This window comes from Trachemys scripta, chromosome 10 (genome assembly GCF_013100865.1).
Source record: "Trachemys scripta elegans isolate TJP31775 chromosome 10, CAS_Tse_1.0, whole genome shotgun sequence".
NCBI lineage: Eukaryota > Metazoa > Chordata > Testudines > Emydidae > Trachemys > Trachemys scripta.
In genome coordinates this window covers 43,563,496-43,585,553 of record NC_048307.1, presented here as the reverse complement: position 1 = coordinate 43,585,553, position 22,058 = coordinate 43,563,496, and the positions used below count along the sequence as shown (strand labels likewise).

Sequence of the window (22,058 nt, the reverse complement as noted above, 5' to 3'; positions counted from 1 at the left end):
AGCGCAACGCAGTGGCTTCCCAGAGTTCAGAGATGGAGACATCCCTCAGACACACTGTGCAAACTAGTTTAAGGGTCTCTAAGCCATTTGGCACTGGGACACCTGCTTGGTCAGGACTGACTCCAGTACACTCTCTGAACAGCAACTAGTTTCCCCTTACACTTGTCTCCAAATACTACAAATAACCTTGAAGAGTTGCACAAGAGTTTTGTCCTCCCCAGGTGATGACACAGTGCCTTCTCACTGGCTAACCTACATAGCCTAGCTTCAGCGGATGAAATACCCTATTTCTGCTGTGTTGTTCAGAAAAGGAGGCCATGTCTCCCTGCCAGAGCAGAAAGTGAGGCCGGCCTGAGCCAGAGGCCTTTTGCTGGCTTTAAGAGCCATTTGTGTACAGGAAGAATAGTCTTCCCTGCTCTCCGATCCCAAAGAGCTTGTGTGACTTCCCTCTCACTACCCACCCTGGACTGTCAGGGTCTCTGCCACTCCTGGAGATGTTCAATCTCCATCTCCCCTGGTGAGGGCGCAGTCTCACTTCCCTCTGGGAAGGTGGGAGAGGATGGCTTCAGCCTTTGTTGCACCACATGCATCTTCCGGGTTCTCTAATTCCTCCGCCTCTTCTTCAGACTCCAAGGATCATCCTCCAGGATTGTCAGTAGAGGGAAAGGCAGGCTTAGGTGATGAGGTGAGTATTTCTTCCAGGTACTCTGGAGAAGATGAGCTTTGCAAGAGACCTCTCAGGGGATTGTCTCTTGGCTGGATGGGCAGACAATGCCATTTGTGTCATATTGGTCATGGTGTCTGATGGCTGTAAGTGACCTCTTAGAAGAACTTCATGGTGAGGGAGAAGTCCAAAGAGCATGTCTCAGTATAATCTCCCTGTAATACTGGGAGCATGTGTCCAAGGTGCTAGGAGAGGGAGAATGGACCTTCTCTCCCATCTTACACTTGGGTTTGCAGCGAAATGTATGGATCAGAGAGCCACCAGGACAACCCTCCACTCTTATCTCCATCCAGGAAGTCCTTGGATCTGAATTTGGGGCACTGAGGCAGGAAAAATCAAAGGAGAGCTTGGTCTTTTTGGACCTGAAAATACCGTGGCAGATCTCCCATTTCCCTGAGAAGGATGAGAGCATGGATCACTGCCTCTCTGAGCTCCCAGACAAAACAGGGGCAGAGAGAGATACAACATCAGTCACTAGATCTCAAGACTTGAATTCAGGCAGCCCCAGCTCCAACCTCTATGGATCTGAAGTGCCCACAGCACTAACAGGTGTTTGGATCTGAGGGCTTTATGGTGCTTGCAAACCACCAGTTCCTGCACTGAGCCAGAGGAGAGTGTGTGGGTCTGCACCTATTCTCGGTTAAGGGAGAAGAGAACAGAAGTGAGGACTTCCTATGAGGAGTCACAGCCTTTGGGTTTTTTGTAGCTGTAGTGGGATGGTCACGCGCTCCTGCCTTAAAAGGCTTAAAACAGCCCGGGGAGAGAGCTATGGCAGGGAAGGAAAAGCGGGGCTGATTGGGGAAAGCAGCCTCAGCTGGGGGCCACGCCCCAATCAGGCCAAGGCTGGCTTAATGAGGGTACAGCTGGCCCTTATAAGAGGGCTGGGGCCAGAAGTCAGAGACTGAGCCTCTCTCTAGCAGTAGAGAGGGAAGGGCCTGGCTGCCTAGAAGCTGAGAGGGTACCTAAAGTGGAGCATGGCTGGGGGAAGGCCAGAGAAGCTGGGGAGCTCCGGCCTGGGAACCCCCCAGGCTGCAGGCCTTGATAAAGGCCAGGGTAGGTACTGGGGCTACAGAGGGTTAGCCTGGGGTAGGCGGAGGCAGCAGGTTCCAAACCCCCCTTGCCTATGATGAGTGGCATTTACACTGCGGTTGGCCCCAGTGAATGGGGGCTAATTGGTGACTTTACACTGCAGTCAGCCCCAGTGAACGGGGCTAGGTGGCCATAGACTGAGGCGAGCCCCAATGAACGGGGGCTAGTTGGTGACTTTACACTGCAGTCAGCCCCAGTGAATGGAGCTCAGTGGCCATAGACTGAGGCGAGGTGGGGATAGAGGGGATTGGGGGTTCCCTGGGGAGGGGAGACCCAGATGTGTGGGGGTACTGCCAGAGGTCAACACCCTGGCCTGAAAGGGGCACCAGGGTCCAGGAGGGACATGGGGCCAGCAGCAAGCGGGACACCAGCCTGCAGAGGGTGTTCTGGAGCTGCAAAACGCTAATTCCCTGGATGACCAGCAGGAGGTGCCGCAGGGGTGAGTCCCACCCCATTACAGTAGCCCTTAGATCTCAAGAAGCATTGCAACCAGTACCTCCCTCATTGAACTTGCTTTTGATCCTTTGGTTCTGAGGTGGAACCAGACTACGATGAGGCCAGTTCCTTTGAGACCTTTGGTACAGAGGAGATGGGTCCAGTGCTGGCTGGCTGGCCTCTCAAGGCATTCTCCATCAATAGGCATTTAAGCTGCCCCTCCTGCTCAAGGCAGGTTGGAGGGGTAAAGCTAATCCCAATGGCTTCAGGGACTGCCCTTCTCCCATGCCCGGGGCTGTTATGGATATCTGGTCACAAGACACACACCATTTAAATCTGGCTATTGGATGATAAATGCTAGGCTCTCAGCAGGGCAATGAAGGGGATGAGGATGGGTCAGAACCATGCAAGGCCACAGATGACAACTGACCTGGGGCTCTGCAGTGGAGCCAGCTGAATTGTCGTGAATCTAACGGCTAAGAAAGAGAGACGCTTCTGAACACAGCTTCATGCTTCTCCAGCAAACATGTAAATTAACTACCTAACCTGAGCTAAATATGGAACACCAACTCCTACAGCACAGGTGAGCTAAAGGATGGTTCTGAGACATGCTACCTTTGGCAGTAGGAATGGAACTGAAGGCAGCTGGGGTCACCAACCCTGGCATCGAACAAGAGACTCTCTGAGAGGTTGGGCACATGGTCCCATAATGGTCCGGGGCTCGCGATGCAAAGGCACGTGCTTGTGAGGATCTGCAGAGGCAATGCTCAGTGGTTGTCATCATCCGTCAGAATTTACATTGCACATAACTCTGTGTGACGCTTACAGGATAGTGAAAGAGACACAGTCCTGGCTCAAAGAGATGACCGTCTCCATCAGACAAACATGAAGAGAAGAGTCAAAAGACATGGGTTGGGAAAGAAGGGGCAGGAGTGAAATCAAGGAAAGGTCAGGCAGGTCACATTGCAGAGGGAGCCAATCTTATAAATTCTGTGTGTTGAAACAGGCACTGAGGGTGGGCACAGGGGAGGAGCCGGCAGCGCAGGGCAAGGCAAAGGAGGGTTAAAAGGAAGGGAGGGAGGTCATTTGGCATACATGGGAAGTCTATTGGGTATAGGGAGAAGAGTAGGCAAGGCATGAAAGGGAGCAAGAATGGAGGAGAATGGGGTTAGATTGGGCGTGATGGCACAAGGCAAGGACATTGTGGCCAGTGTAGAGTGCAGCGGTTAGGGTGAGCATGATGGGAGATGACAGGATAGAGGCAGGAGCAGAGCACAGGGGGCAAGATTAGGAGCTATGGGAAAGGGGAGAGAAGAAGAATTTCTCCATGGAAAAACCATGTACAATCATCATCCAAAGCCTGAAATGACCCTGAACCGAGGCTCGTTTGAATCACTTTCATCGCGTTTTTCTCTCTGGGTTCCCACCAGGCCTGGGAGCAGAAATGCTGGCCAGGCCATGAGAAATCCAACCCTAGTGCATTTCCTGCCCAAGTCACAAACGCAACTTGGACCGTGGGGCCCAGTGGGTCTCGTTTACTTCCCAGTGCTGGTTTGAGTTTATGTCGAGCCTCTTATGCAGGGACACGCTCTCCCCGCCCCTGAGAGGGCGTGCGGGGACACGGTTCCCCCGCAAGAGGGCATATGGGGACACTGTTCCCCCCTGAGAGGGCATGGGGGACATGCCACCCCCGAGAGGGCATGCGGGGACAAAGCACCCCCGAGAGGATATGCAGACTCTTCGGGACAGGTGGGAGAGGCCCAGGGTCTCCTCTGCACAAAGTTGCTAATGGGAGTGATGAGAGGGTGATTTCTCCAAGAACCTCTTTAAAAACATCCCCTTTGGTATCCCTGGAAATGATCAACCAGTCACCACAGACTGATGCATCCTCCCTCCCTCCTTGCTCTGAATGCCCACGTGCTTAGCCAGTTCCCATAGCTGCACTTAGCCACGCTGGACAAATAAATACGGCAAAATGCATGTGAGGCTCCAGGTATCACCCTGCTCTTGACAGAACTCCTGGTCGGGTGGGACAGTGACACAGCCCGCCCACCCTGCACCTCCTAGCCACACCACCTCCCAGGTTCAGGGGCTGTCACTCAGTACAACCCCATTTCTGCAGAGTAGCCAATAATTCCAAGTGCCTCTCTTTTAGGTGCCCAACTTGAGACCCTGAGGGTCTGATTTTCAAAACTGCTGAGCCCTGCTATTCCCTCATCATTTTCTGTGTTCCTGCCAGCAAACTCACTGGCAAGATTATCTGCAGAAAGCAAATGTAATATGGTCACAAACACAGATGAAGCCAATTTGTTTGAACAATCAAACTAATTTTTTGGAATACTTTGTTGCTGTATTTGCCCAGATGGACACGATTAAATGCCAAGTGAGGCCTACAAGCTCTGGCCTGATATATATATAAGGAATCAGTTCATCTACTTCTGGGTTGTAATCCCCTCTGTGGTGGCACCTGGTTTTTTAACAGTGATTGGTAACAATACGCCACAGTTTGGACAGATGAGAATATTGTAACTAGATGAAGTGGTAGTAGGAATTCAAGTCAACAACATGAAATTACTTGAGCTAGAATTTGTCCAGGATACGGGGGTTACTGCCCCTACTCTAGAGACTGAATGGACCTCCTTTTGGCCAGTGAGTACTGTCTGTTCAGGTCACATCATCCACAGAGCTACTAATTGCCTGGAGCATGAGGAAAGACAAAAAAGCAAATGCCTCTTTCCCCTTCACTGTCTCTCTGGTCACGAATTCCCAATGCGGCCTTTGTGCTTTCATCTTATGAGTCACTGCCCCAGCTTCATGTTTGTATATTTCAGTATTACCAACCCCAAGCATTCAAAACTCATGAGACAGGTCCCATAAAATCATGAGATTGGCATACAAACCAGGAGGTTTAAAAAAAATCTGGGGTGTTTTTTATATGCTTTCTGGTCTTCAAGCATTTTGGGTACACTTGGGCCATGTTTTTAAGCCTGTCTCTGCAACCAGAAAGGCTAGAAACTTGGGGTTTTGTTTAAATGAAAGCTGAGATTTTCACCTCATCACATGACTCCAAGAGTTGGGGCTTTAAGAAAGACATCAAATATCACCAGACACTGGTAACACCATGAGAGTTAGCACCACTGTATTCTGTAGCACTGACTGACTCAAAACACAACCTCTCTTTTTCCCTGGATGGGATGGTTGCAGGGTTGTGCTTATGAAAATCAGAAATGAAATCATCCTGTTTAGAGTCAGGCTGACAGCAGTCAGGCTTTCCCATGCCCAGCCACCCAGGCCAGTCCGTGGTCCTGATCTGCAGCCCCTCCTGCTTTTCTCCTAGTCAGCTCTTCCAATAGACCTTGCTCCTGAGCTACAGCAACCCTGTGGTTTCAGTTGTGAGCTCCCCACACAGCTCGGCCAATTGTTTCAGTTGTGAGCTCCCCACACAGCTCTGCCAATTGCACTTTAACACTGACAGCAGCCCCTCCTGCTATTCTAGTCCTGGACCCATACAATGCACCTCGGTCCCGACTTGTAGCTTCCTTTTCTATTCCAGTCTGAGCCCCCACTTCCCTTTATTGTTATGCTTTGACTGCAGTCCCGGGCCCGTCCCTGATCAGCGCCTGCCACTTGCACCAATCTGCGTTGTACTGCAGATAAACACCTCCAAGGGACCACGATTTCAAACCATGTGGTCACCGTGCCCTAATTCAGGTTCATGTTCTCAAGTCTCCAGAGTGGATGGGGCAGACTATAGTTCCCTGCACTACCAAGCCCTTTGCTTGTAATTAGTTTTTCAGTTCAGCAATCTAATTACTCTCCTGTTGCACTTTCACATCTTACACAAGCAAACACAGAAGTTAGGTGTCTTTAGTCATGTTTTCATAGTCAGGGCTTCTCAAACTTCATTGCACCGTGACCCCCTTCTGACAACAATTACTACATGACCCCAGGAGGGGGGACTGACGCCTGAGCCCATTCGAGCCCCGCCCCTCTCTTCAGCCCTGAGGTCCAGCAAGTCTAATGCCACTTTGGGATCCCAACCCATAGTCTGTATGGCAAAGTCTGTTGAGGGCTTGTTTCTCACAGTGTGGCTGATTGTCCCTACATGGACGAGCCAGCCATTCCTGACATTATGAATCATAGGGCATCAAAGGAATTGGTAAAAACTTACTGTACCACTGACAATTATTTTGGAAAACTCTCAGAAAGCTGGAAAGGTACCAGAAGAATGGAGAAAAGAAAATGCAGTACTGATTTTCTAAAGCAGAAAGAAGCATGATCCTACCAACTGATACCCCATAAGATCCATCCCTATCCTGAGTAAAATAATGGAACAAATCTTGAGCGAGAAAAAAAAATCACTAAACTTCTAGTGTGTTACAGGATCGTAACAGGCAAAAATCAGCATGGGGCCCCTTGCAGCATTGCTCAGATGGTGACTTGTATCTTATTGGAGGAACAAGTCCGGGAGTTGCAGGAGATGCTACTAAACTTGCAAATGACTACTGAGAGAGGGGGCATTACTGGTCATGACAGCAGCATGTATCATTGCAGGAGTACTGGGTAACGCTGACAGACCCCGGTCATCAGCGGGTGAGTTTGAACTGGGAACTTCTGGAACTTAGTGCAAGAGCCTCTATCACATGAGCTAAAAGCTAAAAGCCAACTGGGTGTAGAGCAGACTCATTTAACTCTCTCTAAGTGGTCTTGATGCCACTAAATGGGACAGAACAATTGCACACCCTTTCTTAGTGCAAGATGGGAGTAGCGTGTGTGTGTGTGTTTGTGTGTTTAATTTTTGGATGTTTTTCATGCTTTTTTGTGTTTTCAAAATAAGTATAGCTAAATTTAGAAACAAAATATCATTTCAAAATGGAAAGTTTAAACTTTTAATTTCAAAATAGTAAAAATGAACTGTTTTGACATTTTTGGGGAAAATTTTCTGTCCAAAACTATTCACCAAATTCAACTTGAATTTGCAAATAGTTCGGGAGTCCTGAAAAATGCACTGACAAATTTACCATTTGCTGAAAATATTTTGCCTAGAGAGAGAGAGAAAGAGAGCTGTGTACAGCTGTGTATGTTGGGAGAGCCTGGAGAGCGAGTGTGTTGGAAGAGCCTTGTAATTATGCCTGTTTATCTCTCATAGCCACACGTGTGCGCATGAATCTACAAGCTAACTGTTTGCTAATTTTGGGGTGTCTCTCAGGGGTTCACTCACGCATGTACCAGCCTTTCCTGATGAGGATTATGCCACAACTACCCGCCTTAGAGTACAACCCTGCCATCAGGTGTTCCATCCCCTCTGCTCCATCCCCCTAGTTAGATGGTTGGAGGTAGTTTCAAGTGCGAGTTGTGTCAAAGAGGGAAAACATGCCAGCAACTCCTTGTACAAGCTCAGCCATATATCCTTCCCCCCAATCCCTTCGGAATAATGATTTTGTGGCAACGTGGCCTGAGGCTCTAAGATGTGCAAATAAGTGCTGAATCTGTGTACGCTATTTTATCTGCTCGTGGAATCCCCTCTCCCCGGAATGCCCATACCAGCCAAAGTGCATCCATATGTGACCCTTGCACTTTGGCTGGTGGAGCTGGAGGAGATATCCTTTCCCCATCTTATCTCAGCCTATCTTCTAAACAGCATAGGCTGTTTCTCGGCTGGCTGTTCTCTGGGTGACCTATCAAATGTCACATTTGGATGTACATGTCTCTGGGGAGTGTATTTTGAAGCAGGGAGCAGGTGTAGACTGCTACAGGACAGCTGCTTAGTTGTACCTGACCACTCAGAGCAGCAGGTGGCAACACAATGAGAAACGATGGAGCTGGTCCAAAATTTGTTTTTAATCTCAAAACTGGTTTTTAATAGGGTTACCATATTTAAAAAATAAAAAAAGAGGACACTCCACGGGCCCTAGCCCCGCCCCTTTCCCACCCCCGGCCCCGCCCCAATTCTGCCCTTTTCCCACCCCTTCCCCAAAGTCCCCACCCTAACTTCCCCTCCTCCCTCCCAGCCACGCGAAAAGGGCTGCCCGAGTGCTACCGGCTTTACGGTTTGCCGGGCAGCCTCCAGACCCTGCGCCCCCGGCCGGCGCTTCCCCAGCGCAGCTGGAGCCCGGGAGGGGAAGCGCCCAGCTGGGGGCGCAGGGTCTGAAGGCTGTCCAGCAAACCATGAAGCCGGTAGCACTCGGGCTTCGGGCAGCCCCCATGCCTCCGGACCCTGCGCCCCCGGCCGGGCACTTCTCCTCCCCGGCTCCAGCTGCTCTGCTCCTCCCCGGACTCAGACTTTGGCTCTGTTTAAGAGCCAAGCTGCCCGAGCCAGCGCTACCGGCTTCGGGCAGCCCCCTTGACTCCGGACCCCAGCCGCCGGCTGGGCACTTCTCCTCCCCGGCTCCAGCTGCTCTGCTCCGGCGGCGCAGGGTCCGGAGGCACGGGGGCTGCCCGAAGCCAGTATTGCTGGCTCGGGCAGCTTGGCTCTTAAACAGAGCCGAAGTCTGAGTCCGGGGAGGAGCAGAGCAGCTGCGGGAGAGGAAGTGCCCAGCCGGTATTTTTCCCGGACATGTTCGGCTTTTTGGCAATTCCCCCCGGACGGGGGTTTGATTGCCAAAAAGCCGGACATGTCCGGGAAAAGCCGGACATATGGTAACCCTATTTTTAACAGAAATTTGGGTTTTTGACAGAATTCATTTTTCTTGAAAAAGTATCTGAGTCCTGTGGAAAACATCAGTTTTTCAGCAAAAAAATGAAATGAGTGAAAACTGAAATTGTTTTGGTTTTCAGCCAAAACCAACAATATTTCAATCTGGATATGTTGCTGCAGTGCCTCATGGGAGTTGTAGTTCAGGTACCTCATGACCCTATTCTCCTGTATAGGCTAGGACCCGTAGCTGGACATTATTTCCCATGATTCACCATGGCCATGCAGCTTCCTAATCAAGAATGGGGACCATAGTGCATCCTGGGAGATGTAGTCTGATCAGGGAGCCTGCCCAACTGAGAAGAATGGGAGTATGATACACCCAAACTACAGCACCCATGAGGCACTACGGCAGCATTTCAGAATAAAATTATTTCAGTTTTTGGCCAAAATATTTCAGATTTTTATTTTTCACCAGGAACTTGACATTTTCTGTGGAAGCCTCTCCCCTCCAGTTCTAAAAGAGGGTCAAACTGCTGCATCCCCCTCAGTGTTTGGAAGAGGCAGAGTAATAGGCCCTGTGTCACTATCTAAAGGCCGTCATGTTCCCATGAGGATTAGTACAGCACATTGCCAATCTGGAGAGCCACAAATTTCTGACTAGTAAGCATTCCACAAGCATCTCCAGTCACTACTGTCTACATTCAAAATAGTGATCAGCCAAAGGTTAGGACCCACTTTAGAGCCAGGATTTTAGATACTCATCTAAACCCACCTAGTCCCTTGGCCTTGCAGCTAGCTTAGAAATGGTGCATAAATAGGCTTTCTCACTAGATTTCTCCCACTGTTTCCTAGTTTTAGCTCAGTGTCTGCTGCTTACATGTCCTGGCTAGAGGCAGGGAAGTAAAATGTGCCTGAAAATAAAATGGGAATAGCAAATAAAACTTGAACAAAGCATTTTAAACCTATGAAAGGGCTTGGGGGCTCTGGTCCAGTTGCATTTGGGATGGAGGTTGGATGGAGGAGTGGTAGTGTGATTAATATTGTGGCGGGGAGGGGTGTTCTGGTGCGTTTGAGTTTTAGGGAAGATTCAGTTTGAAAATCTGATTTTATCCAATATGGTTCAGACATCCCGAGTTCAGGCCTGACTTTCCCTAAACACAATGTCCTCTTTAGAGACCTCTGGCTGGAAGTACTGGCAGATGACGTTTTGGAAGTGGAAAGTCCAGCACACTTTCAAAGCAGAGAGAGACCTGACCCCCACACCCTGAATCCAAACACTCCCAATTCTTTCCCTTCTCTGAAATTCAGATCCCAATTCTGCAGCTTGAGCCATCTCTATTGGAAAGTGCCCTTAGTGTACCTGGGAAAGGTTCGGCGGTCTGGAAGGTGACCTCTATGGTCTGAATAAGTGGTGGGAACAGGCATCTGGTGTGAGTCCAGTAGGGTCAAGGAAAAACCTAGTGCTTATCCCTCTGAAAACAAGCTGAATCCTGAGCAGTTAGCAAATAAAGAGCTTCTAATCCTCTCTGTGGTTGGCACACCATGTGCTTGTGCATCACTGCCCTCGACTAGATTTGGGGGACTTGCCTCAGGAGAGTAGTTACCCCATGTGTTTTTGGACATCAGTCTTGATGCTGCTATTGCATGTAGGTAGGTAGCTGATGACATCACCATATGTGCATATGCTGTGCATATGCAGCCATGCATTACTATAAACAGTGCACGATCAGCAGGGATCCTAGCTTTCTGTGATTAAAACCCCAAAATGCTCTGATAAAAAACATTAAAATCCGCATTTTTTCGCAATTAAAAAAGAAACGCTGAACTTTGGTTTCCCTAGCCGTCCAGAGCTGGGTGGGTGGAGAGCAGCAGCTGCTGGCCAGGTGCCCGGCTCTGAAGGCAGCACTGCAGACAGCAGCAGTGAAAAAGTAAGGGTGGCAACACCATACCATGCCACACATGGCCGTCTTTAGGATTTATGGCACTATTATTAAACTGGTGCCCTTATGCCCGACGGCAGCCCGGGCTCGCATGTGTATTTTAGATAAGGGTGGTCATTTGAAAGATTTATTTAAAAAATGATATGTCTGAAGATCCCAGCATTTAAGGCTAAAGATTAATACTCAGCTTGTGCATCTAAAAATCTATGCAAGGATTTTTTTAGAGATGTGATTTTATAATCTTCAGCAACACACTAATGAAATATTTTTAAAGTAAATTTTAAACTAAGGTCTTGTAGACTAACATGTTCTGAGTAAATATTACAGTAATGCACAACTGTTTTTGTCAGTAAATTCAGAAACTGACAGTATATACCCGGACGTTGGCAAATGCCTGTTAAATGGCTTCATTACCACTTGAGTGGCTCTTTAACAGTTTCAATGTTGTGCTAATAGGTCTGGCAGGATGGAAGGCTTTTTCACTTTTAAGTACTAGATCCAATTCCGGAGGAAGACTCACCAGGCTGCAGCAGCCAGATGTGGTGGGAGCCTGCAGGAAGGGTCAGAACAGGGATAGGAAGAGGCGGGTGGGTGGACACTAAGACCCAGGAGTGCCCCCAAATTTTCAGGTGACCTATGCAGCTGTGTATGCTGCATATGCCTAAGTATGGCCCTGATGCCAACCTTAGTTATGCACTGCTGCTGGTGGTGGCGCTGCCTTCAGAGCTGGGTGCCTTGCCAGCAGCCACCGCTCTCCGCTATGTCTTCAGAGCTGGGCACCCAGAATGAAACCCAAAGATTCTCTGTAAAAATGCAAATTCCGTGTTCTTCTGTGTTTTTCCATGGCAAATGGATTTCTAGGATCCCTGCTGATCAGGGACTTTGCAATGGTTTGTGGCTGCATATGACACACAAGACACCAACTCGGAAGGAAGCACCAATAATAACAATATCTAGCACCAAGTGATCTCAAAGTACTTTAAAAAAATGGAAAACATCATTATCACTATTTTTCAGATGGGGAAACTGAAGCCCAGAGAGGGACAGTGACTCGCCCCAGGTCGCCCAGCCAGTCAGAAGCAGATCTGGGAGTGAGTCCTCGTCCAGCGCCCTAGCCACTGGACCACACTGATTCAAACTCAGGGCTACCAGGTCCGAAAGAATAAGGCAGAGCTAAAGGAGCAGTTTTGGTAGCTAAGTCAAAGGTCCAACACTCTCCAACAAATGGCAGCGGTGCACAGATCAACAGAAGTCAGCATCATCCTGGCATGAATGAAACAACAGGAGATGCCATACTGCCCCCTGGCTTCCTGGCAGCAAGCACAGATGATTTGGTGAAAACACCACCCTACCCCCACACTCTCCCGCTTGTACCACAGTTGGGGGCAGTCTGGTCTGCCAATGCCTTACCTGTTTGCAGGGCCAGGGTGAGCAGGGGTCAGTAGGGTCTGTTGGCATCTTTTGGCCGCTTTAGTTGGACCTTTAGCCTCTTCATGCCGATCTGGAAGCCGTTCATGGCCTGAATGGCTGCCTGAGCACTAGTTGGATTGTCAAAACTGACGAAACCTGGGGGTGAGGGGAGGGGTGAGAGGGGGGACGGAGAAGGAAGGACACAATTCATCACCAAAAGCACCAGAGACCCTCTCCACTCATCACCACAAGTTCACTCCAAGCATCCAACAGTAACTGCTGGCCAAGTGCAATGGGATTACCCAGAAGGCTCTGGTGCAGGGGAGGGAGAGGTGATGCTGGGAATATTGTGACCACAGCCCTCCATATTCAATAACCAGATCCCCCCCAAAATCATGAGGTTTAAATTCACACTGGCTGGCTCCTGATTTTGGAGCTGTTAAGGGTGGAAGCCGCCTGCCCTCACGTAGTGTGTGATCATGTGAGGGTCAAAATTCGACCTTAGATGTGCACACAAAAATGTGGGCCTCCTCACTGGCTTTTCAGAGGGGGGCTTCACTTTCCCTCCCCTGGCCCTGGGGTAAACTCACATTCTCCCTTTACAGTCCCCTAGTCTCCTGTCCCTCACCTGCCCCTACATTTTTCCTTCTTTCCCCTCACAACTGCCTAACCTGCACATTCTCCCTCTCTGTCTCCCATGCCCCAGCACCCCCATGATATTCCTTCTACACCTTGTCAGACTCCTTTCTGCACACCCTCATTTCCCCTGCACCCCCCTCAGTCTCCCTTCTGCTTCCTATATTCCCCTGCACCACCTGAGTTTCCCTCCCAGTCCTGTCCCTTCATAGTTATTATAACCAAAGATAGCCTGGCTTCAGTCCTATTGGAAACAATGGGAAGTGCCAGCCCATCTTTACTAGGGGCACACTCACTTCCACATGGAAAAGTTGTAAGGAAATGGCCTCTATTTTGACTGTAGGCCTCCTGTGGCTTCAGTCCATTTTAATGTAATGGCAGACAGCAGTCATTTTGAACAAGGGCCAATCTTCGTGAGAGTTCTGCCAGAAATCAGGAGACCCTGAGAAGCTATGTCTGCCCCTTGCTCCCAAACGCAGCCCTCCACTCCTACAGTATCCTATGTCCCGAGGCTAATTATGAAATAAGTCACTCCCCAAAGAGAACAGTCAAAGGAAAGCCTTTTAAAGCAAAAGCCACATGCTTTCCCTTACTCTACTGCTGTTACAGAACGGAAAGATGTAGCCATTAAAGAGGAAAACAACTCACTTTTAAAGCCAAGAGGTTTATGCTTCTGTCACAAAGATGCTTGGGCTGCTTTGGATATAATATAATAAACATGCCACCCTGCCAAACCTTTCCCTGCACCTGCCATTGAATGGGAAACCCTGAACCTTGGAGGCGTGAGAACTTTTTCCCCCCACCCAATTTCTTTGAGTGCTGCCTCTGTATCTCCAGCTTTGAGGCTAGAACCTAAACAACCACCATTCTTGAGGAGATATGGCACAGGCTCTACTAATAGCAGAAAATACAGCACAGGAAATGCACCTTCTCCCAAGACTATTAGCCCAAATTCGCAACTTCTCCAGAGACTCGTAAAGTTTAGTGATGGTTCATCTGAACTTTTAAGGGCTTGGATGACCTGCCTGGTGCAGCACAGCAGCTGCCTGGGAGAGCACCTGGCTGCAGTGGCAGGGGGCTGCTTCCCACCCAGGCTCGGCTTCTGGGACGAGCTGAGGGCAAGCCGGAGTACCCTCCCCCCCAGCATGCTCGGAGTCGGCCCTTATCCCCGGAAGCCAGAGCGGTCCACTGCCACCCCTCCCTAGCCAGCCTCTCTCCCGGGCAGCTGCTGCTGCACACGGGGAAGGTGGGGCTCCGGCTCACTCGGCCCCTGTCATAGAATCATAGAATATCAGGGTTGGAAGGGACCTCAAGAGGTCATCTAGTCCAACCCCCTGCTCAAAGCAGGACCAATTCCCAGCTAAATCATCCCAGCCAGCGTGGGGGGCAGCCTGCCACCGTTGCAGCCAGGTGCTCTCCCAGGTAGCTGCTGTGCTGCATTGGGCCAGGCCTAGCTGCCCGGGAGAGAAGCTGAACGTGCTGGGGGGAGGGGGAGCCAGTGCAGTGGGAGGATAGAGTCCCCCCTACTCCCAACAGGTAACGTGGGGTCGGGAGAGTGCAGGGGACCCGGGCTGGGGGCAGGGCAGGGAGGAGATGTAAATCTATGAATTTCCAGAGAATTTGAGATCTGGGACCAGGGCCAGCTCTGGCTTTTTTGCCGCCCCAAGCCAAAAAAAAACCCCCCAAAAAACCAAAAACAAAACCGGGGCAGCCAGAATGGCAAAGCAAAAAACAAACAAACAAAAAACCTGCGGGGCGGCCAGAGCCAGGGTGCAGGGGGCCTCCCTGCACTGCAGACATGCCCCGGCTAGCGGGGGGAGGGGGAGAGAGCGGGGGGAGAGAGAGAAGGGGGGCGGCCAGGGTTACAGTGGGGCGCTCGCCACGCAGCCCCAACTACCGCACTGCCGGCTGGGAGAGCTCTGCGCCGCTCCGGTTGGCGGGGAGGGAAGGACGCAGGCTGCCCTGCCGGGCTTGCTACAGACCTGGGGCAGACGGAGCTGGGGCAAACAGAGTGCGCAGCCTGCTCCCAGCAGGTTGTGCCCCTCCTCCGCGCTGCCGCCCCTTACAAGGCGGCCGGATCAGCAAATCAAAAAAAAAAAAAAAAAAAGCGGACGTGCTGCCCTAGGATTGGGCGGAATGCCACCCTGTAGAATCTGCCTCCCCAAGCACGAGCCTGCTCCAGGCCCTGTCTGGGACCTGTTTCTCTGCCTTGCACCCTGCATTCTCATTTACAGCTGTGCAAAGCGGGTGTACAGTGCTATCACTTAGATTCTGCAGCATTTTGCAACCACTTTGCAAAGGAACAAATGATATCACAGGGTACAAAGCAGTGAAGAATCAGGCTCCTGGAAATTAATTTTGTCCTAATCTCTGCTGCGGACTCTGTTGAAGTTTGCCCTTTGTTAACACTGCCCTTCCTGCAAGTTCACTTAACCAGTTCCAATCTTTGCTGGGCTTCGCCATGCTTGACATCAACCCAAGCATCCACATTAAAGACACCCAGCCTTTCACTAAGAGTACAGTCTCCAAAACAACCACCAACTGCTCCAGCACTTAAAAGAGTCCCCCTAAAGCATCCTCCCAATTCCCTACTTGGCTGGCAGAAGACCTCAGCTAAATCCAGGAACGCTGAGATACAGCACATGGTGCCTACAACTGCCTGAAGTGTCAACCTTACTCACAAGAGGCTGATGTGGTGGTATTGTATATTTGAAAGGCTTCTCCTGTCACCTATTGTTGTATCTTCTTGCTAACATCTGCTGCAATAAAAAAGTAACGTGCAATAATAACTTCAGAGTTCCAGTGTGCATGGCAGCTCCATTTGTACCTGCATCTCCTGGGAACTGGCAGCCAGTCCCAGCAGAAGGGCATTTTAATTGAACATACCATTTTCACATCCTGGAAAGGGGGCACGTTGAGGGAATGGTTACTTTCCTATCCACGGATGGCAGGTGGCAACTCTGTAATGCTTTCCTCTTTCCTTTGAGAGTCAGGGAGAGGCACCACAGAGCAGCAGCAGCCGTTAATGGAGCAGGGCTGGGGGTAGGAGGACAGAAGCAGCAGCAGCGGTGGTAACATTATGAGAATTGCAGCACAGCAGAGCCTGTCTTATCGGTGTCAGTAATGATCTTCCCAGCACCTTCCAGCCTAGGATCTCAATGCGCTTCACAGCCACTAATGAATGAAGCCTCATCTGCATGCCAATGTGAGTTAGTGAGTATGGGTGTCATTCGATGCAGAGTGTGTGTGGAAAGAGGGGCAGTGTCTCAGCCAAGGTCATGCAGCAAGTCACTGTCAAAGCTGGGAGTAGAACCCACATCTCCTTCCCACACTCCTTTGTTTTAACCACCAAACAGTGCTCCAGCCACAAGGTGGCATTTGTGCAGGTCCCATTAGAGCTCACACTGATACAGTATGAATGTGCGGCCTCAGAATAAGCTTGCTGAGTTGTGTGGGGCAGTAACAATTTTACCACTGTCCCACATTCACTTTGGGGAAGATGCAATGTCATCACCCTACGATATTTGCCTGAAGATGGCCGATGTTTGTGAGACAGCATGCTATGAAAGCAATGCTTGTGTTGTGACATGTCAACACTAGTATGGGGGGTGGGGGCAGTTCTGTTTGACCATCTGAATGTGAATCTTCAGCAGGAAAGAGTAGGTGTGGATTGCCAAAACAGAAAACAAACCAGGGCTGTCAGGTGTACCTCCACATACACCACAACCACACTATACACCACCACAACAGCAAGAGCAGCAGCAATCCCCTTCGGAGCATCAAGTGGGCACAAGAAGGAGGCAAGACTGCACACTATCATGCTGGTTAAGTCTAACATTGATGACCAACTTGTACCAAGAATTATTAAATCTAAGATAGGTGCTAGAGGGATTAGGAGATAAGGTATTGGAACTGGAGTTTGTCACCTCTACAGCATTGGTTCAAATGCAGCCCAGATCAATAGCAGCTGTAAGTTGTTCTCATCTGGTGTACCATCTCCCCAGTGAACATCACACCAGGCATCAACTGGCACCTTTCATGGCAGGCTGAGCAGAGAACTGAATAGGTCTGCAGAGTGACCCAGCTTCTTACGCTCTGGGATAGTTGTTGGAGAGACAAGGTGGGTGTACCTTTTATAACTGTCACAGATCAGACCTGACGCACACTGCCAAGGCGTAGGATGAAGGGAGCCGTGTGTGTGAACCTACACTTGCCCTGCCGCTTCCCACGTCCCCCCCACACTTCTGTGGATTCATGGAGTATACCAGTGTCCAAGGCGGTTAGTCTGGTGCCTTTCACAAACAGGATGGCCATGGAAAAGGGAAACTGGCAGGAAGGAGAAACTAATGTCCCCACTTGCAAGATAAAGGACTATATGAGCATAAAGAGCTCTGCACACTAACAACCACATGAGAATCCAGAGGAAAACAGACCATACTACTCACAGAGAGTACTGAAAACCCAGTGCAGGAAAGACTAAAGGTAGCATGTACAAGAAGCAGGTGCCCCTCCAGGAATTTCACAGCCGTGAACCTCGCCTTTTGGGCTAAATCACAATCAGTAACAGAGAAAATTCCAGCATTGCAACAGTGTAGCATGGAAAGGGAAATGACTTACCTGAACGTCTGCATCTCACTGCAGGGTCTCATCACCTAGCACCAGAGTGCCATAACTCCCCAAGCTCTGAAAGGTTTTTTAACCCTTACGACTGGTGGTAACAGGGCTCTTATTATTTGTCACATGCCCTCCTGCTGAGCTGAAATGCTGCCTTTGGAGGAAGTGATCAGGGCGGATTGTGCAGGAGGTGAAGCTCCCAAAGGAACATGCCAACCAATCACACCTCACAAGACAAAATAAAATAAAAGTGCAAAATCAACACCCCCTGCAAAGGGAGCCCCCCAGCTCTGAGGGAGGGGAGACTCCCCACCGGAAAAACCCTTAACATCCCCGTTAGGGAACTATAACAAGAAAGAAAACAACCCAAAGATAATACATACATTCTTAATCCCTGTTGCTCTCTGGGGGTAACATTCAATGCTGTGCAGAGTACAGGCCCACTAGAATAGGCACAATTTAGGCACCGAACCTGAGGGGAGCATTGCCATGAAAAACACTTGTCCCCATCTTTAGAGGCTCTATCTCCCTTTTGGACTCGATAGGTGTTTTAGAGCCAGAGGATACAGCCACACCATGATGCACAGTAGGTCTGGACACCTCACTGGCAACTCCAGCTGCATCATATGTTAATTGCAGAGGTGGGTCTGATCTCTCGCAGGGACATCCTTAAGGGCTACACAAGCTCTTCTTCTTCAGTAGGAGGAGTCAACAACACTTTATTAGCCTCTGCATTCTGCACAGGAATACTACTGGGAAGAGGGGAATTATCTGTAACAGGATCCCTGTCTACACCAAGAGAGCCAAGTAGGCAATTGAGAGGGTCTGAGCCTTCTTATGTTCTTATGTTCCCTGGAAACATCTCTTGGAGGTAAAAAGAGGGAAACCTTGGGACTTAAAGGAGGTTTTTCAGCTAAACCTTCAGGTTGGTGTGGTTCAAGTGACAATACAACAGACTCAGGAGGCACATCTGAGGTCCAGGATACATGGATATATAGTCAGAGTAAACCTCCTTAGAATCAGTCACCAATGGGGAACCAAACATACCCACTGGGGTAACCGTGTCAGGCTCTCCACTGGCAAGATGCTTGAGGTACAGGGGTAGGCTCAGTAATCAATGGAGTATCCATTCTCACATTGCTCCAGAGGAAGTAAATGGTTTTGGTCCAAGGTCTTTAATGGGCCGCCATTCTTTTCAAGCTTTAGTTGGTAGACAGGCAGCCCAGATATTTGACTTTCCAAAATGGAGGGCTGCGAACCCCAACAGTATGCAAGGTTATGTTTTCCTGGGAGCCCTAGATTCCTGATAAGAACTTGATCACCCAGTTGCAGATCATAGTATTGCACCTTCTGATCATAATGGTCTTTATTACCTTGGTTCATTTTATCGGCCATGGCCTGAGCAAGCGAATAAAGAGAATGCAAGACTCTTTTTAATGTAGCCACGAACTGAAGATAAGATGGGTGGGAGGACCCATCTGCTGAGACCCCCCCCCAAAAAGAAGTTCACCAGTAATCAAGCTTCTCATCTTAACATTACGAAATATGGAGAATACCCCGTGACCTCATTTTGCATACAATTTTAAGCATGCACAATATGGCTAACGTGCTATCTCCATCTAGATTTCTGTTAGGGATTTAAAGTTCCCGACATATTAAGCAGGTCAGATTAAAGCATTCAGACTGGGGATTTTCTTGTGGATGATAGGGTGTTGTCCTAGATATTTTTACACCTAGTTTAGTCAGAAGCTCCTGAATTAGATAATGCTCAAAGTCCCGGCCTTGATCAGATTGTATTCGCTTGGGCAGCCCATAATGCACATAGTATTTTTGATATTTAGTGGGAAAGGTCTGTGCATACCTAGTGAAATGATCAGTTACAACTAGGACTGTCGATTAACTGCAGTTAACTCATGCGATTAACTAAAAAAAATTAATTGCGATTAAAAAATTTATCGCGATTAATCACACTGTTAAACAATAGAATACCAATTGAAATTTAATAAATATTTGTGGATGTCTTTCTACATTTTCAAATATATTGATTTCTATTACAACACAGAATACAAAGTGTACAGTTCTCACTTTATATTATTATTTTTTATTACAAATATTTGCACTGTAAAAATGATAAAAGAAATACAGTAAAAGCTGTTTTGTCCGGCATGTTGGGGGAAAGGTGGGTGTAGTAAGTGAAAAATGCCAGTTAACTAAGAGGGAGGGAGTTTGGGTGTGGGAGGGGGTGCAGGGAGCGGACTCTGGGAGGGAATTTGGGTGCAGGAGGGGGCTCGGGGCAGCAGCTTGGGGTATGGGAGGGAGTGCAGGGTGCCGGATCCAGGGGCCGCTCACCTCAAGCAGCTCCCCCCAAGTGGTGACCTGTCCCGGCTGCTCTTAAGTGGAGGCACGGCAGGCAGCTCTGCGCACTGCCTAAGCCTCCGCCCGCAGGCGCCACCCCTGCAGCTCCCACTGGGAGCTGCGTTGCTAGCGCTCGGGGTAGGGCGGGGGAAGCACGCAGAACTGCCTGCCACGCCTCCGCCTAGGAGCAGCCAGGATAGGTTGCCGCTTGCAGGGGGCTGCCCGAGGTGAGCAGCCCCTGGATCCAGCAGCCTGCACTCCCTCCCACGCCCTAAGCCCCCTCCCACACCCAAACTCCCTCCCAGAGCCCGCGCTCCACACCTCCTCCCATGCCCCAACCCCCTGCTGGCCCCATGCCAACCGCACTATAAACTGGAATTTCAATGAAGATCAGAAATGCTGGTTTATAGAGCTTTCCAGTTGGTGAAGTGCCGGATAAAACAGCTTTTACTGTAGGATTTTTCAATTCACCTCATACAAGTGCTGTAGTGCAATCTCTTTATTGTGAAAGTGTAATTTACAAATGTAGATTTTTTTGTTACATAACTGAACTCAGAAACAAAAAGAAGTAAAACTTTAGAGCCTACGCGTCCACTCAGTCCTACTTCTTGTTCAGCCAATTGCTGAGACAAACAAATTTGTTTGCATTTACGGGAGATACTGCTGCTTGCTTCTTATTTACAATGTCACCTGAAAGTGAGAACAGGCGTTCGCATGGCACTTTTGTAGCCGGCGTTGCAAGGTATTTATATGCCAGACATGCTAAACATTTGTAAGTCCCTTCATGCTTCGGCCACCATTCTGGAGGACATGCTTCCATGCTGATGATGCCCATTAAAAAAAGAATGTATTAATTAAATTTGTGACTGAACTCCTTGGGGGAGTCTCCTGTTCCGTTTTACCCACATTCTGCCATATGTTCCATGTTATAGCAGTCTTGAATGATGACCCAGCACATGTTCGTTTTAAGAACACTTTCACAGTAGATTTGACAAAATGCAAAGAAGGTACCAATTTGAGATTTCTAAAATTAGCTACAGCACTCGACCCAAGGTTTAAGAATCTGAAGTGCCGTCCAAAATCTGAGAGGGATGAGGTGTGGAGCATGCTTTCAGAAATCTTAAAAGAGCAACATTCAGATGCGGACACTACAGAACCCAAACCACCAAAAAAGAAAATCAACCTTCTGCTGGTGGCATCTGACTCAGACGATGAAAATGAACATGCGTCGGCCCGCTCTGTTTTGGATCATTATCGAGCAGACCCCGTCATCCTCATGGACACACATCCCTTGGAATGGTGTTTGAGGCATGAAGGGACATATGAATCTTTAGCGCATCTGGCACGTAAACATCTTGCGACGCCGGCTACAACTGTGCCATGCGAATGCCTGGTCTCACTTTCAGGTGACATTGTAAACAAAAAGTGGGCAGTATTATCTCCAGCAAATGTAACCAAACTTGTTTGTCTGAGCGATTGGCTGAAGTAGGACTGGGTGGACTTGTAGGCTCTAAAGTTTTACATTGTTTTATTTTTGAATGCAGTTATTTTTTTGTACGTAATTCTACATTTGTAAGTTCAACTTTCATGATAAAGAGATTGCACGACAGTACTTGTATTAGGTGAATTGAAATATACTACTTCTTTTGTTTTTTACAGTGCAAATATTTGTAATCAAAAATATAACAATGTAAAACTTTAGAGCCTACAAGTCCACCCAGTCCTACTTCAGCCAATCGCTCAGACAAACAAGTTTGGTTACATTTGCTGGAGATAATACTGCCCACTTTTTGTTTACAATGTCACCTGAAAGTGAGACCAGGCATTCGCATGGCACAGTTGTAGCCGGCGTCGCAAGATGTTTACGTGCCAGATGCGCTAAAGATTCATATGTCCCTTCATGCCTCAAACACCATTCCAAGGGATGTGTGTCCATGAGGATGACGGGGTCTGCTCGATAATGATCCAAAACAGAGCGGGCCGACGCATGTTCATTTTCATCGTCTGAGTCAGATGCCACCAGCAGAAGGTTGATTTTCTTTTTTGGTGGTTTGGGTTCTGTAGTGTCCGCATCTGAATGTTGCTCTTTTAAGATTTCTGAAAGCATGCTCCACACCTCATCCCTCTCAGATTTTGGACGGCACTTCAGATTCTTAAACCTTGGGTCGAGTGCTGTAGCTAATTTTAGAAATCTCAAATTGGTACCTTCTTTTCATTT

At 48.9% G+C, this 22,058-nt stretch overlaps 1 protein-coding gene across 6 annotated transcripts in view; it reads right to left on the bottom strand.

Moving 5' to 3' along the window:
* CELF6 (CUGBP Elav-like family member 6) overlaps positions 1–22,058 on the bottom strand; it is a 242,295-nt gene that overhangs the window by 11,989 nt on the left and 208,248 nt on the right. For 5 of the 6 annotated variants that reach the window (XM_034784320.1, XM_034784322.1, XM_034784323.1 and 2 more), the window contains one exon: positions 12,236–12,391. The exons of the other annotated variant lie outside the window; for it this stretch is intronic. In XM_034784320.1, coding sequence (XP_034640211.1) covers positions 12,264–12,391 — 128 coding nt within the window. In that variant the 3' untranslated portion in view covers positions 12,236–12,263. The remainder of the gene's footprint in view (positions 1–12,235; positions 12,392–22,058) is intronic. 6 annotated transcript variants of the gene reach the window in all.